The following is a 15840-nucleotide window of genomic DNA, read 5'->3' as shown; positions in this document are numbered from 1 at the left end:
AAAAATTCTTAAGATTTTTTATTGAACTTTCAAGTTGAAACCCAAAAACCATAATCTTTTTACAAGACTTTTGTTCCCTATTTTACGAAACCTAGAAATATCAAAAAGATTTCTCATGCTTGATTAAAGTAAAAAATAAATAAATAAAAACTTGATTGAAGGAAAAAAAAATTAACTAAAAGTTTTGATTACTCACTTTCAAATTTTTCATGCTTTTGTTAATGTTCAGTTTCACATTCATTGCCCATGTTTCCAACTAAAAGATGCATAAAAAATTTATGTAATGTTGACTTTCTTCTACTTTAGCAAATATTTATTTTCGCATCTCTTATGCTTTTGTATCTCCTAATTGTGTGTAATTACCGTTATGAAATTTTGATTACTCATTTTCACATTCCCTTAGTTATTATAAACTTTTTCATTTGAAGATCTTATTGTTTAATACCCTAAGAAGCATTAATCTTTAAGTTACTCAATTTAACAATTTTTGGGTTTTGAACTTTTAATATAAAATTATAGGTTCTGAACAAGGACTCCATGAGTTTTGAAATTTTAGAAAATAATGTTTTAAATTTATAGGAAGAAATTAAAGATAAAAAATGAAATTTTAATTTAAAATAAAACCCCAAAACCATCAACACGCCTGTGGAGGTGGAGAAGCAGCAAAAAAGAGCTCTTTTTCTTCATCTTCTTCTTCATCGCTAAAGAGAGATACAAAATCAAAAGATTTATTTATTGAAAATGTGTTGTTTCTTTGGTTTGATTGTATTTCAACAATAATAAAATCATGATTTTATTGAAATAGGTGTTTTTAGAATTGCATTGGAGAGCATCTTCAACAGGTAAGGTTAATGTCTCATTGCATTAGATAGTTCTCATAAAATCGAGAATTTTATTGAAAATGAGAATGTTTCCCCATTACTCCATTATTGAAAGAGAGTTAAATTTTTCAAAAAATAAAAATAAAAACACCATGATTCACCAAAAAAGAGCTTATTTGAATTTGAATGTAAGTTTTGGTTTTAATAAATTTGAGTTTGATTTTGTTTTAATGGAAAACTTTGATTTCTTAAGAAAAATAAAAAATAAAAAAACATATTTCATTTTTTCTAAAAATATAATCTAAGTACTTTTTAAAAATATTTTTACTATCATTTATAAGATTTTTTTTATTTTTTTAGAATTATGGTTACAAAATTTTTAAAAGTATCAAAGTCAAATTTTAGCTATAGTTTAGGGTTAAATTAATAATTAACCATTTAAATTATCATGTCACGTCATTCTCTTAATGGTAGTTAATAGAAAAGTGACCAAAATGTAACAATTCGATAATGTTAATGACTATTATGTAACTCTTGAAAGTTGGGTGATCAAAATGTAATTTCAAACAAAGTTTAGGGACAATTGGTTTAGTTAACCCTAATTTTTTTTGTGCTTTATCTCAACTTTTTAGATTTTTTTTTTTGCAAGTTGCTTGAAAGAGTGTACTCTTTTAGCTATAGTCCAAGGACCAAATTAGTAAATAACCATTTAAATTAATGTTCTACATCATCATTTAGCATATAAAATTTAATAGAGAAGATAATTTACACGTTTCGAGATGTATAAAGACTAATTTGCTTCTTCTTCTTTTTCAGTAGAGGAATTGAAATATAATCCACCCCTAAGTAAAAGTCATTCCATAATACTTTACCTTTTATTTCTTCCAATTCACTCATTCATTTCAACATGTCCCAAAAATGCTTTTATAAAATGGAAGAGAAAGGTGAAATTTCAGCCTTGTAGTCTTGATACTTCACCTATATCCCAAGTTTCAAAATTTCAATAAGTTATGTATTCTGAGTTGGAGAAAATGAAGGGAATCATAATCTCTAAATGAAAAAAACCATTTATGTTGCTCACTAGGACTTAAGGAATTAAAAACTTGAAAAAGGAAGACATCATGATTCTAGCCAAGATGGGTGTTGGGTTAATTTGCACTAAGCTGCCTCAAAAGTCAAAACCCCCGTTAATGGAATTGAATAGGACCGAAACGGTTATGTAGGCAGGGAATTACTATAGTTTTAGTGGGATAATATGATGTGTTCACCCATCTTTCTTATAAACACCATTAAAAAAAAGGTTACTTTTTATGGGTTCCTCATCCTTATTGGGTTTTGGTGGATTCAACCATCAAATGATGATCCCTTAGCTTTACTTCCACTCCACTACCACCCCCAATCTATACAAATCACAATTACCAAAATCTACATGCCTTAAAAGTAAACCCATGCTTTAAAAATTCCCAAATCAAGGCACGTGCATTGTGATATGTAGAAGGGTCATAATTCTAGATTGGTAGTGCTCCTTCTTTCCCTTTTTCTCTATCTCTTGCAACTTGGTCTTTTGGAGTGGGACACCATGTCATAAAGGGAAATTGTGTTGCAAGGGGAACAGAGAAAAGCAAACATCAATTTTAAGGTGATGGACCAGCAGTATGCCCCCATTATATTTCACATTTGAAAAAAAAACCAAGTAAAAAAAAGTAGAAGAAAGGTTAAGATTCACAACTAGGGTCCCACACCTCTTAATTGGATCCATATTTCATGTTCAGTTTTGTGCACTCCATCCCCTTCAATACCCCACCCAACTGCATGGAATAAGGATAAATGTACAAAGTGGAGTGCTTTATGACACACCTTTCTCTCTTTACACAACCGGGATCCATCCCTCTGTACATTTTTCATTGTCTTGGAAAGATTAAGAGATCCTGTATTTTGTGTCAGCTAATGGGTCCTTTAACACTGACAAAATACCAATACCAAAGGGTGGGGGCCAATGTGTCATTTTCAGTACTTGTATGATATCAAAGGGTTGGCAAATCATGTGGGATGGACTAGTAGGTTTGTCTTGATAGCCTGTTATGTTACTTTCTTCTTGATATGGCCATGTTGTCTAATGAATGAGTCTTATTCTCCTTTATGACAAAGTTCCCTAAGCATCTCCTACACTCCAAACCTTCCATTCACATTGATTGAATCAATGGGCCCTTTCACGAAAACAATGAATGAAATCTACTTCTTTTACCTATTTATATTCTTGATTGTTCAATTTTATTAATTGCTTATAAGGATAAATTTACTAATTAAGCTATGAAGCAAAGCAAGCAAAACAAAATGCCAAAATTCTTTTTCTGTTGACTGCATCTTTTCTTGTCATCAAAGAGACATGATGCATGGTGTATGGGGCTTTGAGTCTATCAACTTTTTCTAATCTTGTGTTATGATTGAGGATAAAAAGAAAGTTTATTGGCGCACATGACATTAACATGTGTGATTTTATGACATTGATGTTGAACGTATTTTATGGTTAAATTACATATTAAATTATTATAAAATGATTAATAAACTATTCGAAAATTTTTATTTAAATGATTAAATTATTCGAAAGTTTTTATTTAAATTATTGAGCTATTAATTTTTTTTTAAAAAAGTCATGTTAATGAATTTCAAGTAAAGATTCGATGACCGGTACAATGAATCAATATCAATCAACAAGTAAAATAACATACATTAATTCTAAGCAATCTAATTCTGAGGGTGGAAGAGATGATGATAAAAATCAAAATTATAGATATGCAATCTTTTCAACATGGTAATACATATTTCTTTGATATTGTATAAAAATAGTAAAAACATAAACATAAATATTTACATGCAACACACGTTATATAAAAAATTATTTATCTAAAAATCATGTCAACATTAGGAACCTGTGAAATGCCCGTGTCACCATTTGGTTGGACCGTTGGTCACACTAGCAAAAATTGATGGTTAAATTTCATCGACGTTAGTCAAGGATTTGATTGATTAATATTCCAGCTATAATGGTTCAATGGTGCAACTTTTTCAAGGACTTAATTAAAATTTTAATATTTTTGCTGAAAGCTTTGTTTACCCTTAAGTGTATAGTTTTCTTTATAATTTCTGTAATAATTTTCTAAATTTTATATTATATTTATATATTTCATTTAAATGTTTTTTTTTAATTTTAAGTTATGTCATCATACCTAATACCATGATTTATTTCATGAAAAATGGTAAAACTAAAGTCTAAAGTAATAAAAGTAAAGGGATAAAATCGTAACTATAAAACAAAGATAATGAAAATCAAGGGAAAACTGAAAATTAGCCACTAAACCCAAAAGGGGGGGATTTGTGAATTCAAAAACAAAGTCGTTTCACGTGGATCCCTCCATGATTCAGACACTTGAACTCGCACAAATGTGCCTAAATTAGCAGGTTCTCGTTTTCTTTTTCTGCTTTTGCTTGATGTAAATTTTGTCGGCTTTGCACCCTCCAAGATTAGGCATCACAACTCTATGCGAAACCCAACACAGGGAAAGAAAAACTATTATTATTGTCATAATCTGCAACAAGGGAAAGTTTGAATGCATGATGCTTATGTTGGGTCATGCTCACGCCCCCACTATCCTTCTTCACCTTTCCTCGCCTTGTTTCTAGGGGTTTTCTTTTCACCTCGCTTCCACACTTCCCTAACCCTTCTTTCTTTATATATATATCAACCATTCAATTGTATGTAAATATAAAAACATCATCCACCTTTCTCTTTCCTCTACACGTATGATATGAAATATCAGTAATCTTGATAAAAAATATAAATTTAAGAGTTAAAATCCAAAGAATTAAGAACATATAAAGGAAAGACTTTGCTCCTTTATCAAGCATTTAAGGGTTTTATCCGAAATCCAAGGAATTAAAAAAATCCCATAAATATCTTAATTTATTATAAATTATATAACAAAGTGAGATAGTTTAAATAAAGTTACATAAGTTTAGTAAAAGATGTAATAATTACTTTAAGGTTACACATGGAGGCTGGGCCTACTTCAAGAAATTATCATTGTCTCTCTTTCCTAACTGATGTGTCAGCTCCGCCAGCCCACTTCCCACGTTCTCCTACTTTAATGCACAAAAAAGTTCCTATTTATCTCATCCTCCTATTTTTTAACTATTACTAATTACCTCCTCTCACTTAAAAACAAATAAGGGCTTCACTACTTTAAAATTTTAGTATTTTTACCCTCCCTTGATTGTTCTTTTAAGAGTCTATGTGTGCATATGCATGTCTATATCAGTATAAAAAATTATTATATTTATAGACTTAATTGACAGTTAGTTAAATATATAATTCTGCATATAGTAAATACAATTTATCTGCATAATTTTGTTATGACTCTAAAGTTATACAAGATTTTAATTAGTACGATAAAGGAAGTTTACATTATATGGAGAGTCCGTTAAGTTAAGGTGGTTTATATAGTACAGGTGCAGAGAGTTGCTTGATTAAGTGCGATTTATATCATATTGATGTAGAAAGCAGCTTAGTTTGGTGGTTTGAAAAGGTTGGGAAATACAAATTTGAACTGACATGATTTTAAATAATAAAAAGTAAAGGGACTCAATTTCTCAAAATTAAAACATATGGACTAAATTTTAAATTTTAATAAAGTATAAGGACCTTTGGCATATTTAAACTTATAACTAAAACTAATCTATTTTTAAAGTTTGGTCAAATTCTACTATTACTAAGTTGTGCATTTAGTCCAAATTAATTCCTAATTTTAAAATTTTAATCTTGAGTCACATAGAACAGTTAAATCCTATATAAGCATAATTTGTTAATCAAAATAGTAACAATACAATTATAATTTCTCAATCAAAACAATATAGCCAAGGAACCAAACCTGGAATAGATATGGGACAGCCCCCCTCTCTTAGATAGTTGGATAGAGTTTTATTTCTTACAACTAAAAGTAGCAAGGAAAGCTAAGGCAACCTTTTAAGTAAGGCAGTGGATAGTATTAAATACCACACATTCAAAGGAATAGCTCTCCCCAGTACCAATAATGTAATCATAAAAGGAAAGGCAACGAATACTTGGTTGCCTAGAAAATGATAGCTAGCTCTAATTCCTTGGCTGTTGGGGAGTCCCATAATTACTTTGTTTGCCTTTCAAAATTCTTTTACACAAAAGGGAAAGGAAGAAGAGCATCCTAAAAAAAAAGGGTTTATTTTGTGATAATCTTGTGAGGAATTATATCATAAAAATAGACCATTGACAAGTGAATGAAAATATTTGCTTTAGATATGTCTCTGCCTTTTTAACTCCTTATAATATAAAAGAAAATTCGGACAAAACTCCAATAGGTGAAAAAGAAAAAGAATGGGGAGAAATCAATCATTCCATTTCATTTCAATTTCAATTTGAGAAGTGAAGTATAAACCAAAGTCGTGGTTAATTCTTTTTCATTTTTCTCGCCTAAGAGGGCTTTGGATCTTCATTAATTAAGGTTTTATTATTATTATTACTAGAAGAAAGGGAATTTGAAAACTTTTATCGTTTAAGTTCACCAACATTGAAAAAGTTTTCAACTCAGTAGTTAAAGGGGACTAGAAAAAGAAAAAGTTACTAAATTAGATATGATTCAAAGATGTTTGGAGTAAAGTGATGGGAGGGGAGTAACCCCACTCATTGCCTTTTCCGTGGGGGCATAGAACAAAGGGCCAATGGCTCTCTTGAGTGGCGGCCACCCTTTAATTTCCATACACCAAAAAAGTAAAAAGGAATGGATCGAGGAATGACCACCTCCCCTCTAAATTTATAACATATCTAACTTACCCATTCTTTATTTCTTTTTACATAATTTGACCCAGTAAATGAACAATAGAGCTGTAACTTTGACCATTTTTGTTATACAAAATTCATCAAAGTAAAACTCTTGATCCATTTGTAGAAAGATATTTGCATTTCCTTTTTCTTGATTTTGTTTCACTAAACAACTGTAAGAAAAAATAAAAAGAAAAGCAAGTGTTCATAACATGTTAACATGAACACTGGCGTTGGTAAGAGAAAGACAAACAGGGCAAGTGCCTACCATGGTGGACCCACACATTGTACAAAGACATAGATGTCTGCATGGCAGCAACAGGACACTTGACTCTTTCTCCCCACACTTTCTGCACTTCCTATTATTGTTCCCAACAACCACCGCCTTATTATTATCCTGCGCCCCACAACTCCCCTGTGCTTGTGGTGTCACCACCTCGCGCCACCCTTGGTCGCTGCTGCCACAGCTGGACTCTGCGTCATCTGCCAAAGCGGCACCTCCTCCCCCGCTGTCTCCCGCATGTGCCAGGACTTGTTCTAGATTGTTGCGTAGGGAATTGGCCGTCGCTTCGTTTGTTTGTGCCAAGTCTCTCCACAGTTGATTCTCTACGTATAGGCTTTTAACCCGTTCTTGAAGAACCCAGTTGAGTTTCCCTATTCTCTGGATTTCTTCATCTTTTTCCTTGAGTTTCTTCATCACCCTTTCTTGGATCGCTGTAATAAACATTCTTGACTGCCTCTTTCGTCTCTCTTCAACTTCCAACCTCAATTTTTCTGTCTGTAATTAATGTGTAAAACATACCAATTTTAATTGACCATAAGGAAACAACTGTACTAACAAAAGTTGGTTTTTTAAAAAAATAATAATAAAGGAACTTACATGATCAGAAATAAAACGGTCAATATCATGTTGTTGTTGGATCTGGGAGAAGACATCATCATCAACGTCTGAGGAAGCACCAGAAAGGTTGTTGTTTTGAGGGAGTGAATATGAATCAAAGCCATTGGTGAATGAATCTCTAGACCTTTTTCTTGGAGCTGAAACTGGGATACTCATGTTGTAAGTTGTAAGACCGCTATCAGCTTTGTTGGCTGAAATATTTGGATGACAGAGGAGGGGTTGATATAATGGTAAAAGTTGTGAACCTTCATGCATTGAATTTGAATCAATTAAAGGAACACAAGAATCCATCTGGGTATTGTATATATCCCCAATCCCTTGATTTGATTTAATAAAATCTCTGCTACAACAACCAAAAAAAAGAAAGAGATCATGTTAAACAAGGAAAGAAACTTGAGAATAAATTAAACCCATTTTTGAAAAAGAAAGAAAGAAAAGGGATATAGAAGATTTCAAGCACCTGTGACTATTGGTGATGAACTGAGAAGAGAAAATATTCAGATGCCGAGCTTCAACTGCCATTGAAGGAACGATAAAGAGAGCCTTTGGATTTCAACAAGGAGAGAACAACGAAAATAGATCAGCATGAAAACACGCACACATATATATAAAAGATAATATATATAATAAAAGAAAAGAGATCCCACAATTAAAACAAGAGATAGGAAAGAGGGAATCAAGTAGTTATTTATGGTACACAAAATTTTCTTTGATAATTAGTAAAACATGGAGTGGCAGATTTTGTTCCTTGGATTTGGTTTCCATATAACTTCTTTCTTATCCCTCTTTTTTAACTTTAGCTGGATTTTTCTGTATTTTTATTTTAAAGTTTCTATTTGACTGAGTAAAAAATATAATCTTAGAAATCTAGGTATTTGATTTATATCTTGGCTTAACAATTTGTCTAAAGTATAAAAATTAAAAAAACAAAAAAAAAACAAGTTGATTGAGTTTTAGCTCGATTAGTATTGATATTGTTGTGTCAATATAGGAACTATTTAAAGATTGAGAAAGGAGTATGAATAATTCTAGGTATTCTATAAAAAAGAGCATATATTATAACAACCTATAATAAGTTAATGTTAAAAAAATAAAAAAAAATTATCTTTCTTATTTTACCTATCAAATAAACTTAAATTGCAACCTTTTTTTTGCTTTTCTTTTTACCTATTTTATTCAACCTTAATTTTTTTTAAGGATAAAATTGATTTCAATTAAATATTAATAGCATCAGTCATAATAACTTGGTGAATACAATAGGGATAATTAGAGGTGTTCAAACGGTTACTTGATCGATTAATCGAATCGAACTAGTATTAACCAAATGTTTTAATCCTTTAACCATTAACCGAACTGAATTTTTTTCAAAAAAATTTAATCAAACCAAAATATTTCGGTTAATTCAGTCGATTAACCAAATTAACCGAACATTAAATATTCTTTTTTTTGTTAATTCCAACGCCTCCTTTACAACAATAGCTAAGGAAACTAGCATCAGAATTGACCTTATTTAAGCCAACATTTGTTCCTTTCCAATTGCATGGTGGCAGACGCCCTTGCTAATCCTTTAAGATTTGCAGTAATATACATACAATGCAGGTTTTTGGCATTCTCAATAATTTTGGCATCAAAATCTTTAGCATTTATGAAAATAAAGCATTTTCAGAGATCCATAATGACCACAAAAGGAATAAAAATATATCGAAGTCTTCTTTTTTAAGTTCCCTCACTGCCAATTTGATCCACTCAACTCTACTTGAGAACTCTCCATTATGCATCCTATTCGGGGTATCACTTTTCATCATTACCCTATTAGTAATAGGACATTCTCTTAGTGCGTACAATGTGTCCTCGACCTCATAGCCACATCTCAAGCAAGAAATGTTTATACCTTGTAAACAAGACTTCAAAGCACAATCGGAAGGTAATATGTTGTTGCAAATTTTGCACGAGAAAACTTTAATCTTGTTGCCAACATTAGCTCTCCAAATTGATTTCCAAATAAATTTGTGTGGCCTCAAGTTATTCTCCCCTCGAAGTAGATATCAATATCCATTTCTAACCGAGTAGATTCCATTAGAGTTCTCATTCCAACTAGTTTATCTTCAATTTCTGGCCTCATCAATGGGATCTTAAGAATGGATTCCAGTTCTTCGTTTGAAAATTCATCCTTGATGAGATCCTCTTTCCATTGCATTCGGTTCACATCAATGAAGGCACACACTTTAGCCTCTCGAAAAATGTTGTGGCATAGAGATAGGACCAATAAGTTCTGTTGCATGGGGACCCAAACATCTTTTTTTATGTGTGTGGATTTTCCATTCCCAATTATTCATTTAGTTCCTATAACATTCCTTACCCGGTCCAGTCGCCAAACTTAAGCTATAGGAGGTTACCAAACGAAACTCACATAACTTTCACATACTTTAACATAAGAAAGAGCATATATTATAAGAACCTATAATAAGTTAATGTTAAAAAAAATTATCTTTCTTATTTTACCTATCAAATAAACTTAAATTGCAACTTTATTTTTTGCTTTTTTTTACCTATTTTATTCAACCTTAATTTTTTTGGGCAAAACACCATTAAAAGCCCTTTTTTTATAAATTTATCGAAATTGGCCTGGTATTTTATTATTTACCAGAATGGCCCTTTTCCCTGAAATCGCGTCCACGTCAGCGCGATGTCAGGGGAAGTGGCAGAAAATCGCGTCCCTGAGGGCGCGCTTTGCTTACGTGGACGAAAATCGCTCCTCCAAGGGCATGTTTTGTTGCCACGTAAGCTCTCCCTTGGGGACGCTTTTTGCCTGTTTCTCCCCACGTTAGGTTTTGGGTTTTTAGGATTAGGGTTAGGGTTTAGGGTTTTTAAGATTTTTAGGGTTTTGGAGAAAAAATTAAACAAATAAGGGATTAAGGTTTAGAGTTTCTTAATTAAATTAATTATAATTTTTTCAAAATTGGATTAGGTTTCGTGTTTATGAGTTTTAAAAAAATAATTAAATTAGGGTTTAGAGTTACGTAAGTAATTAAATTAAAAATTTATTAAGGAAATCGCTCCCACGTGGACGCGCTTTTGCTACAGTAGGTCCTGAAAAAATAATTTTGAGTTGACATTTCTGAGAAAATAATATAAAAAATGCTTTAAGCAGGATGCTTTATCAAAAGAATTTCTGAAATCGCTCACATGTGGACGCGCTTTTGCTATAATAGGTCCTGAAAAAATAATTTCAAGTTGACGTTTCTGAGCAAATAGTATAAAAAACGCTTGAAGCAGGATGCTTTATTAGAAGAATTTCTGAAATCGCTCCCACGTGGACACGCTTTTGCTATAGTAGGTCCTGAAAAAATAATTTCAAGTTGACGTTTCTGAGCAAATAGTATAAAAATGCTTCAAGCAGGATGCTTTATCAGAAGAATTTCTAAAATCGCTCCCACGTGGACGCGTTTTTGCTACAGTAGCATGTTTGGGCTGAGGTTATAAATGAGGCAAAAAATGTTCTCAGATTGCATAAGTTATAGCAAAAACAATTTAAAGAGGCTAAGAAAGTTAGAAATTAAAGATGAGTGAACGTATTAGTACTGTTATTTACTATGATGGTGAGGTTTGCCACACAGAGAATGGTGTTGTTTTTTTATCAGAGAATACAGTGCGACTGGTTTTTAACCAGAACATAGATTTGACAGAACTTCGTAAAAGAATTAGGCGTAAAATTTTTGGAACGACGCCAATGAAAGTTTTGTCTATTACGTATCGATTTTGTTCTTCTGTTGATCCGGTGACATATGACTCGTTCGACATAAAAGGTGCTTGTAGCTTGGAGGCAATGGTGCAGGCTCATCTTGCTAGTGGAGCACCTTATATTGAGTTATATGTACAATTTACATCGTCAAATGATGTACTTGCGACTGGTGTTCGAGAGGTATACATAACCCCTGGCCGACACTCAGTTAGCGGGTTACAAAACACAGAACAGCCCATGTTTGGTAGCAGTATGAAATGCACATTCCCTACAAGACACTCTGTCGGTGGATGGGACATGCACGTCGGTGGCTCGATGTTTGATGCTGAAAATACGTATTGGGGAATGACATCAAGTTCTAGTGGTTGGCAATCTACATCCAATTGGGGACGTTATGAATTACCCAGTAGAAGGGATGATGTACTCCCTACGTCGTCCACTGGTGAGGGAACCTCGTACGTTGCAGATGATAGTGGGTTAGAAGATGACTCCGATGTGGATCCACCTCGAGAGCCCGAGCCCGATGGTGCAAAAGTTGGCTTATTTTCTGAACCGGAGCCTATTCCAACAGAACTTGAAGATGCTTAAAGGAGTTCAGATGAAGAAGAAAATCCACGATTCAGAGCATACTCACCTCCAACCCACATGCATAATATCGATCTGTCTGCAGATGATGCGTTGGAGTTTCTAGATCTACCACATTGGTTGCGTGATCGTACAAGTTCGGGGCTGGATTCGGGTGAATTTGAAGTTGGTAATCAATTTTCCAACAAGGATAGTTTTATTGGTGCTTTGAAACAACATAGCATTAATAACAACGTTAACTACCACGTGGTTAAATCCAAATCTGATAAGTTTGAGGCGAAGTGTGCCGTACAAGACGTTACATGTTCATGGAAAATCTACGCCTCGTTGAGGAAAAGGACAGGGTTGTAGGAGATAAAAAAAAGTACAAAGGTCTATATACATGTGCTGCAAGTACAGTATTGACGGATTCTGAATAATACTGTTATTATGTAATGTTGCATTATTTAATATACTCCGTTTATAGGTGTTTCCCAAGATCATCCCAAGATGAATTCAGCTATGTTAGCTAGCTTGATACTACCCACGGTGAAGGCAGATCCTAGGACTTCAGTGCCGGTCTTAATTGCCAATATTCGTAGCCAAATAGGGTACACGCCCTCTTATCGCAAGGCTTGGATAGCTAAGCAGAAGGCATTGAAGAAGATGCATAGTGGGTGGGACGCTTCATATAATGAAATATGGCAATGGTGTCAAGTGCTAAAGAGATACGTCCTAGGTTGCATCACAGACCTTGAAACGGAACATGCGTACTACAACGGCCGATTGCTACGTGGATGCCAAGTGTTCAAACGCCTATTTTGGACCTTTAAGTAATGCCAAGACGCATTTCCATACTGCAAGCCGTTGATACAAATTGACAGTACCTTTATGTTTGGTAGGTATACTTATCGACTATTGCTTACAGTGGCACAGGATGCTAGTGGGAGAATTCTTCCAATTGTGTTTGCAATAACACTGGGGGAGTCATCTGATGACTGGGATTTCTTTCTATCTAGGTTGAGGAGGCATGTGTGCCCCCAACCTGATATCTGTGTTATTTCAGATCGGGGCACCGATATACTAGCTACATTTAATCAACAGGGAAACTTATGGCAGCACACACACCATTGATATTGCCCAAGGCAAGTTGCTTCCAACTACTACAAGCAATATCCATCTAAGAGCGAACGACGACAAGTGACCAACATGGGTATTTAGTCTCTAACTATGTTATTTCGTTTGTCATTTAAAATTTATTGTAAATGAAAAAGTGGTATATAATATTCTCTATGAACTTATATTGGCAGGGTATGAAATAAATAAAGACCGTTTTCACGAGATGTTGGCAATTTTGCATTCAATTAACGGCAAAGACACGGACTACCTTTGTAACATACATTTCGAACAATGGGCACAAGCATTCAATGGTGGCCTACGATATAGTCATATGACCTCAAACCTGGCTGAATGCATAAATTCTGTTCTAAAAGGAACGCGCCATCTACCGATAACATCAGTTGTGCGAGAGACATATTTTTTTTGCGGCGATATTTCCAAAGCGAGCAGCGAGTTATGCAGGCCAGATGTAGGGAGGCAATGTATGGTGTAGTAAGGTAGTGCAAGAAATCAACAAGGCCAAGGCGCGGGCGTACACCATGCACACAGTGTGTCACGATCGAGACAACTTATGGTTTCACGTGACAGAGTTTGACAGACCGCACCAAGGTGTTATTGGCGGGCAATATCGTGTACACTTACGAAATAGGACTTGCGACTTTGGGATGTTTGATGCACTTCGTTATCCATGTGCTCATGTAATTGCAGCTTGTCAGAATCTCCGTCTGGATCCGATGAGCTATGTCGACAAAGTGTACAAATTAGAAAACATGTACAACGTATAGAGACACATTTTCCCACCGGTCCTAGATGAACGTAAGTGACCGCCCGTATCGTTTGCTCCTTTTAAGCTGTTATCGGATCGAGAATTGCGTCGCAAACCAAAGGGTCGACCTTGCTCGACTAGAATACGTAACAATATGGATATCTGAGAAACAGTCAGTCAACAGAAGTTGTGCAGATGGTGTAGGAATCCAGGCCATACAAGCCGATCATGCCCAAATCGCAATAGTTGAACGTCAATGTAAACAATTTTGTATTATTTATATTTTTTTGAAATAAAAATTGGTACAAATATTCAAAATATTTTCTTATTTTATTTTAAATCTATTTCATTAAAAATATTAAAGTAAATTACAATCACTTTATTCAAAACTATTTTGTATTTTATTAAATGAAATAATATGCCAAGTGTTCAACATATTGCCTTATTTAAAAGAATTTCTATTATTAAGAATATTAACTATTTTGTATTTGATTAAATGAAATAATATCAAAATATTCAAAATAAACTATTTTGTATTTTATTACATCAAATAATATCAAATTATTCAAAATAAACTATTTTGTATTTTATTACATCAAATAATATCAAAATATTCAAAATAAACTATTTTGTATTTTATTACATCAAATAATATCAAATTATTCAAAATAAACTATTTTGTATTTTATTTCATCAAATAATATCAAAATATTCAAAATTAACTATTTTGTATTTTATTACATGAAATAATATCAAATTATTCAAAATAAACTATTTTGTATTTTATTACATTAATATAAACTATTTTGTACAAATATATTAAAATAAAAATCAATCTCCGTGCTCGCCGGATTTAGTGCCACATGGCGGTCGTCGATGGTTACGCGTTGGATTCCTTCTTTGTCTAGCTTCTGACGGGGGTTGAGGTTGCTCCGGCGGGGATCCTGGTTCATCCGGTAGGGGATCCAGTTGTCGATGTTGGTACGATGAGCCACCTTGATAGAATAGTGAATGTGGAGATGTTTGCATCACTAACGGTGAAGGTGTTTGAAACCTATACGGTGATGGGGTTTAGTAAAAAGAAGAGCTTCTCGATGGCCCCTCTTGCAATCCCTCCTATGATGATGGCCTATACATCGGTAGTCCACTCGGCGTAATCAAAAAAGGAGATGAACCGGGCCATTGACTCAAACCTGCCATGGGACTAGAAAAAGGAAACATATAAGGGTTAGGATACATAAAAGAGCTATGATATGCACCTGGCATCATCTGAAAATGTTGTGTCATGGGTATCATCAATTGAACTGCTGGGTCGGGTGACTGTGTCGATGCTGTTGCTAGGCCTGATGAAGTTATGGGCGCTAATGATGGGCCGGGTGAATTTTTGGGCCTCGTTGATCGGCCTGCATCGTCGTCCCTTCTTGGATTTAAAGGGCTACGTCATTCCCTTTGGACACGCAATTACCGCTGCCTCTCCTATAGCGAGAGTAAATATGGCTTCCCATGGATCCTAAACCATGGCATGTATTTCGGCACGCACGCTAACCCTGGAACGATGACCGGTTCCCGAGTAGGTATATAGTCATACCGATCTTCCCACATTTGGATGTAGTGTGACCAGAATCTCGACCAATCTGTATACAATTACCGTAGGTCGATTTTGTGATGATCATCTAACACCTCAGGTGCCACGGAAATATGTTGTCAGAATCCCAATTGCCGTAATACTCGGTCCGACTGGTGCATCTCCACAGTCGCAAAGTTGACCAATGGGACTTTCACATGCCAATTGTTTCGATTTTGGAAGTACTCATCCGGAATTACTGCCTGAATTGTTGGATCCTCGTATGGTGACCATTCAAACTATATGACCATCATGGAAATATTAGTTATGTACTAAATACCAATTGACTATCTCATTATGGAAATATCTATTTTATTTAATACTTACTTGTGCTTCCGACCGTTGGTCCAATAAAAGCCGTATATCTTCAAGAGAGGTAGGTAATCGAGCATAACTAACCAGATGGTTCCACCTAATTAAATAAATTTTTAGCATTCGATTATATTTTAAATCTA

At 34.0% G+C, this 15840-nt stretch overlaps 1 protein-coding gene across 2 annotated transcripts; it reads right to left on the bottom strand.

Annotated features, from left to right (window-relative positions):
* Positions 1 to 6669: 6669 nt before the first annotated feature.
* On the bottom strand, positions 6670 to 8412 carry LOC107901860 (BOI-related E3 ubiquitin-protein ligase 1). Of its 2 annotated transcripts, none has more exons than XM_016828019.2 (3): positions 8031 to 8412; positions 7550 to 7910; positions 6670 to 7447 (listed from the first exon to the last, which is right to left on the bottom strand). In XM_016828019.2, the coding sequence occupies exons 1-3, from the start codon at positions 8090 to 8092 to the stop codon at positions 6875 to 6877; spliced, it is 996 nt and encodes a 331-aa protein (XP_016683508.1). In that variant the 5' UTR covers positions 8093 to 8412; the 3' UTR covers positions 6670 to 6874. The 2 variants fall into 2 exon arrangements, with proteins under 2 accessions (XP_016683508.1, XP_016683507.1); XM_016828018.2 differs by having other exon boundaries at positions 7550 to 7913; positions 8031 to 8357.
* Between the last annotated feature and the right edge of the window lie 7428 nt (positions 8413 to 15840).

The sequence above is a fragment of the Gossypium hirsutum genome, chromosome D06 (genome assembly GCF_007990345.1).
Source record: "Gossypium hirsutum isolate 1008001.06 chromosome D06, Gossypium_hirsutum_v2.1, whole genome shotgun sequence".
NCBI lineage: Eukaryota > Viridiplantae > Streptophyta > Magnoliopsida > Malvales > Malvaceae > Gossypium > Gossypium hirsutum.
The sequence above is the reverse complement of the archived record's forward strand: the minus strand, read 5'-3'. Positions and strand labels throughout refer to the sequence as shown.

Bases quoted from the DNA above. Each gene is read 5' to 3' on its own strand.
- LOC107901860 (XM_016828018.2), bottom strand. From the start codon at position 8,092: ATGGCAGTTGAAGCTCGGCATCTGAATATTTTCTCTTCTCAGTTCATC. The intron at 7,914-8,030 runs GTGCTTGAAATC...TGGTTGTTGTAG, and splicing joins TTCATCACCAATAGTCACAG to CAGAGATTTTATTAAATCAA. The intron at 7,448-7,549 runs GTAAGTTCCTTT...CATTAATTACAG, and splicing joins ACCGTTTTATTTCTGATCAT to ACAGAAAAATTGAGGTTGGA.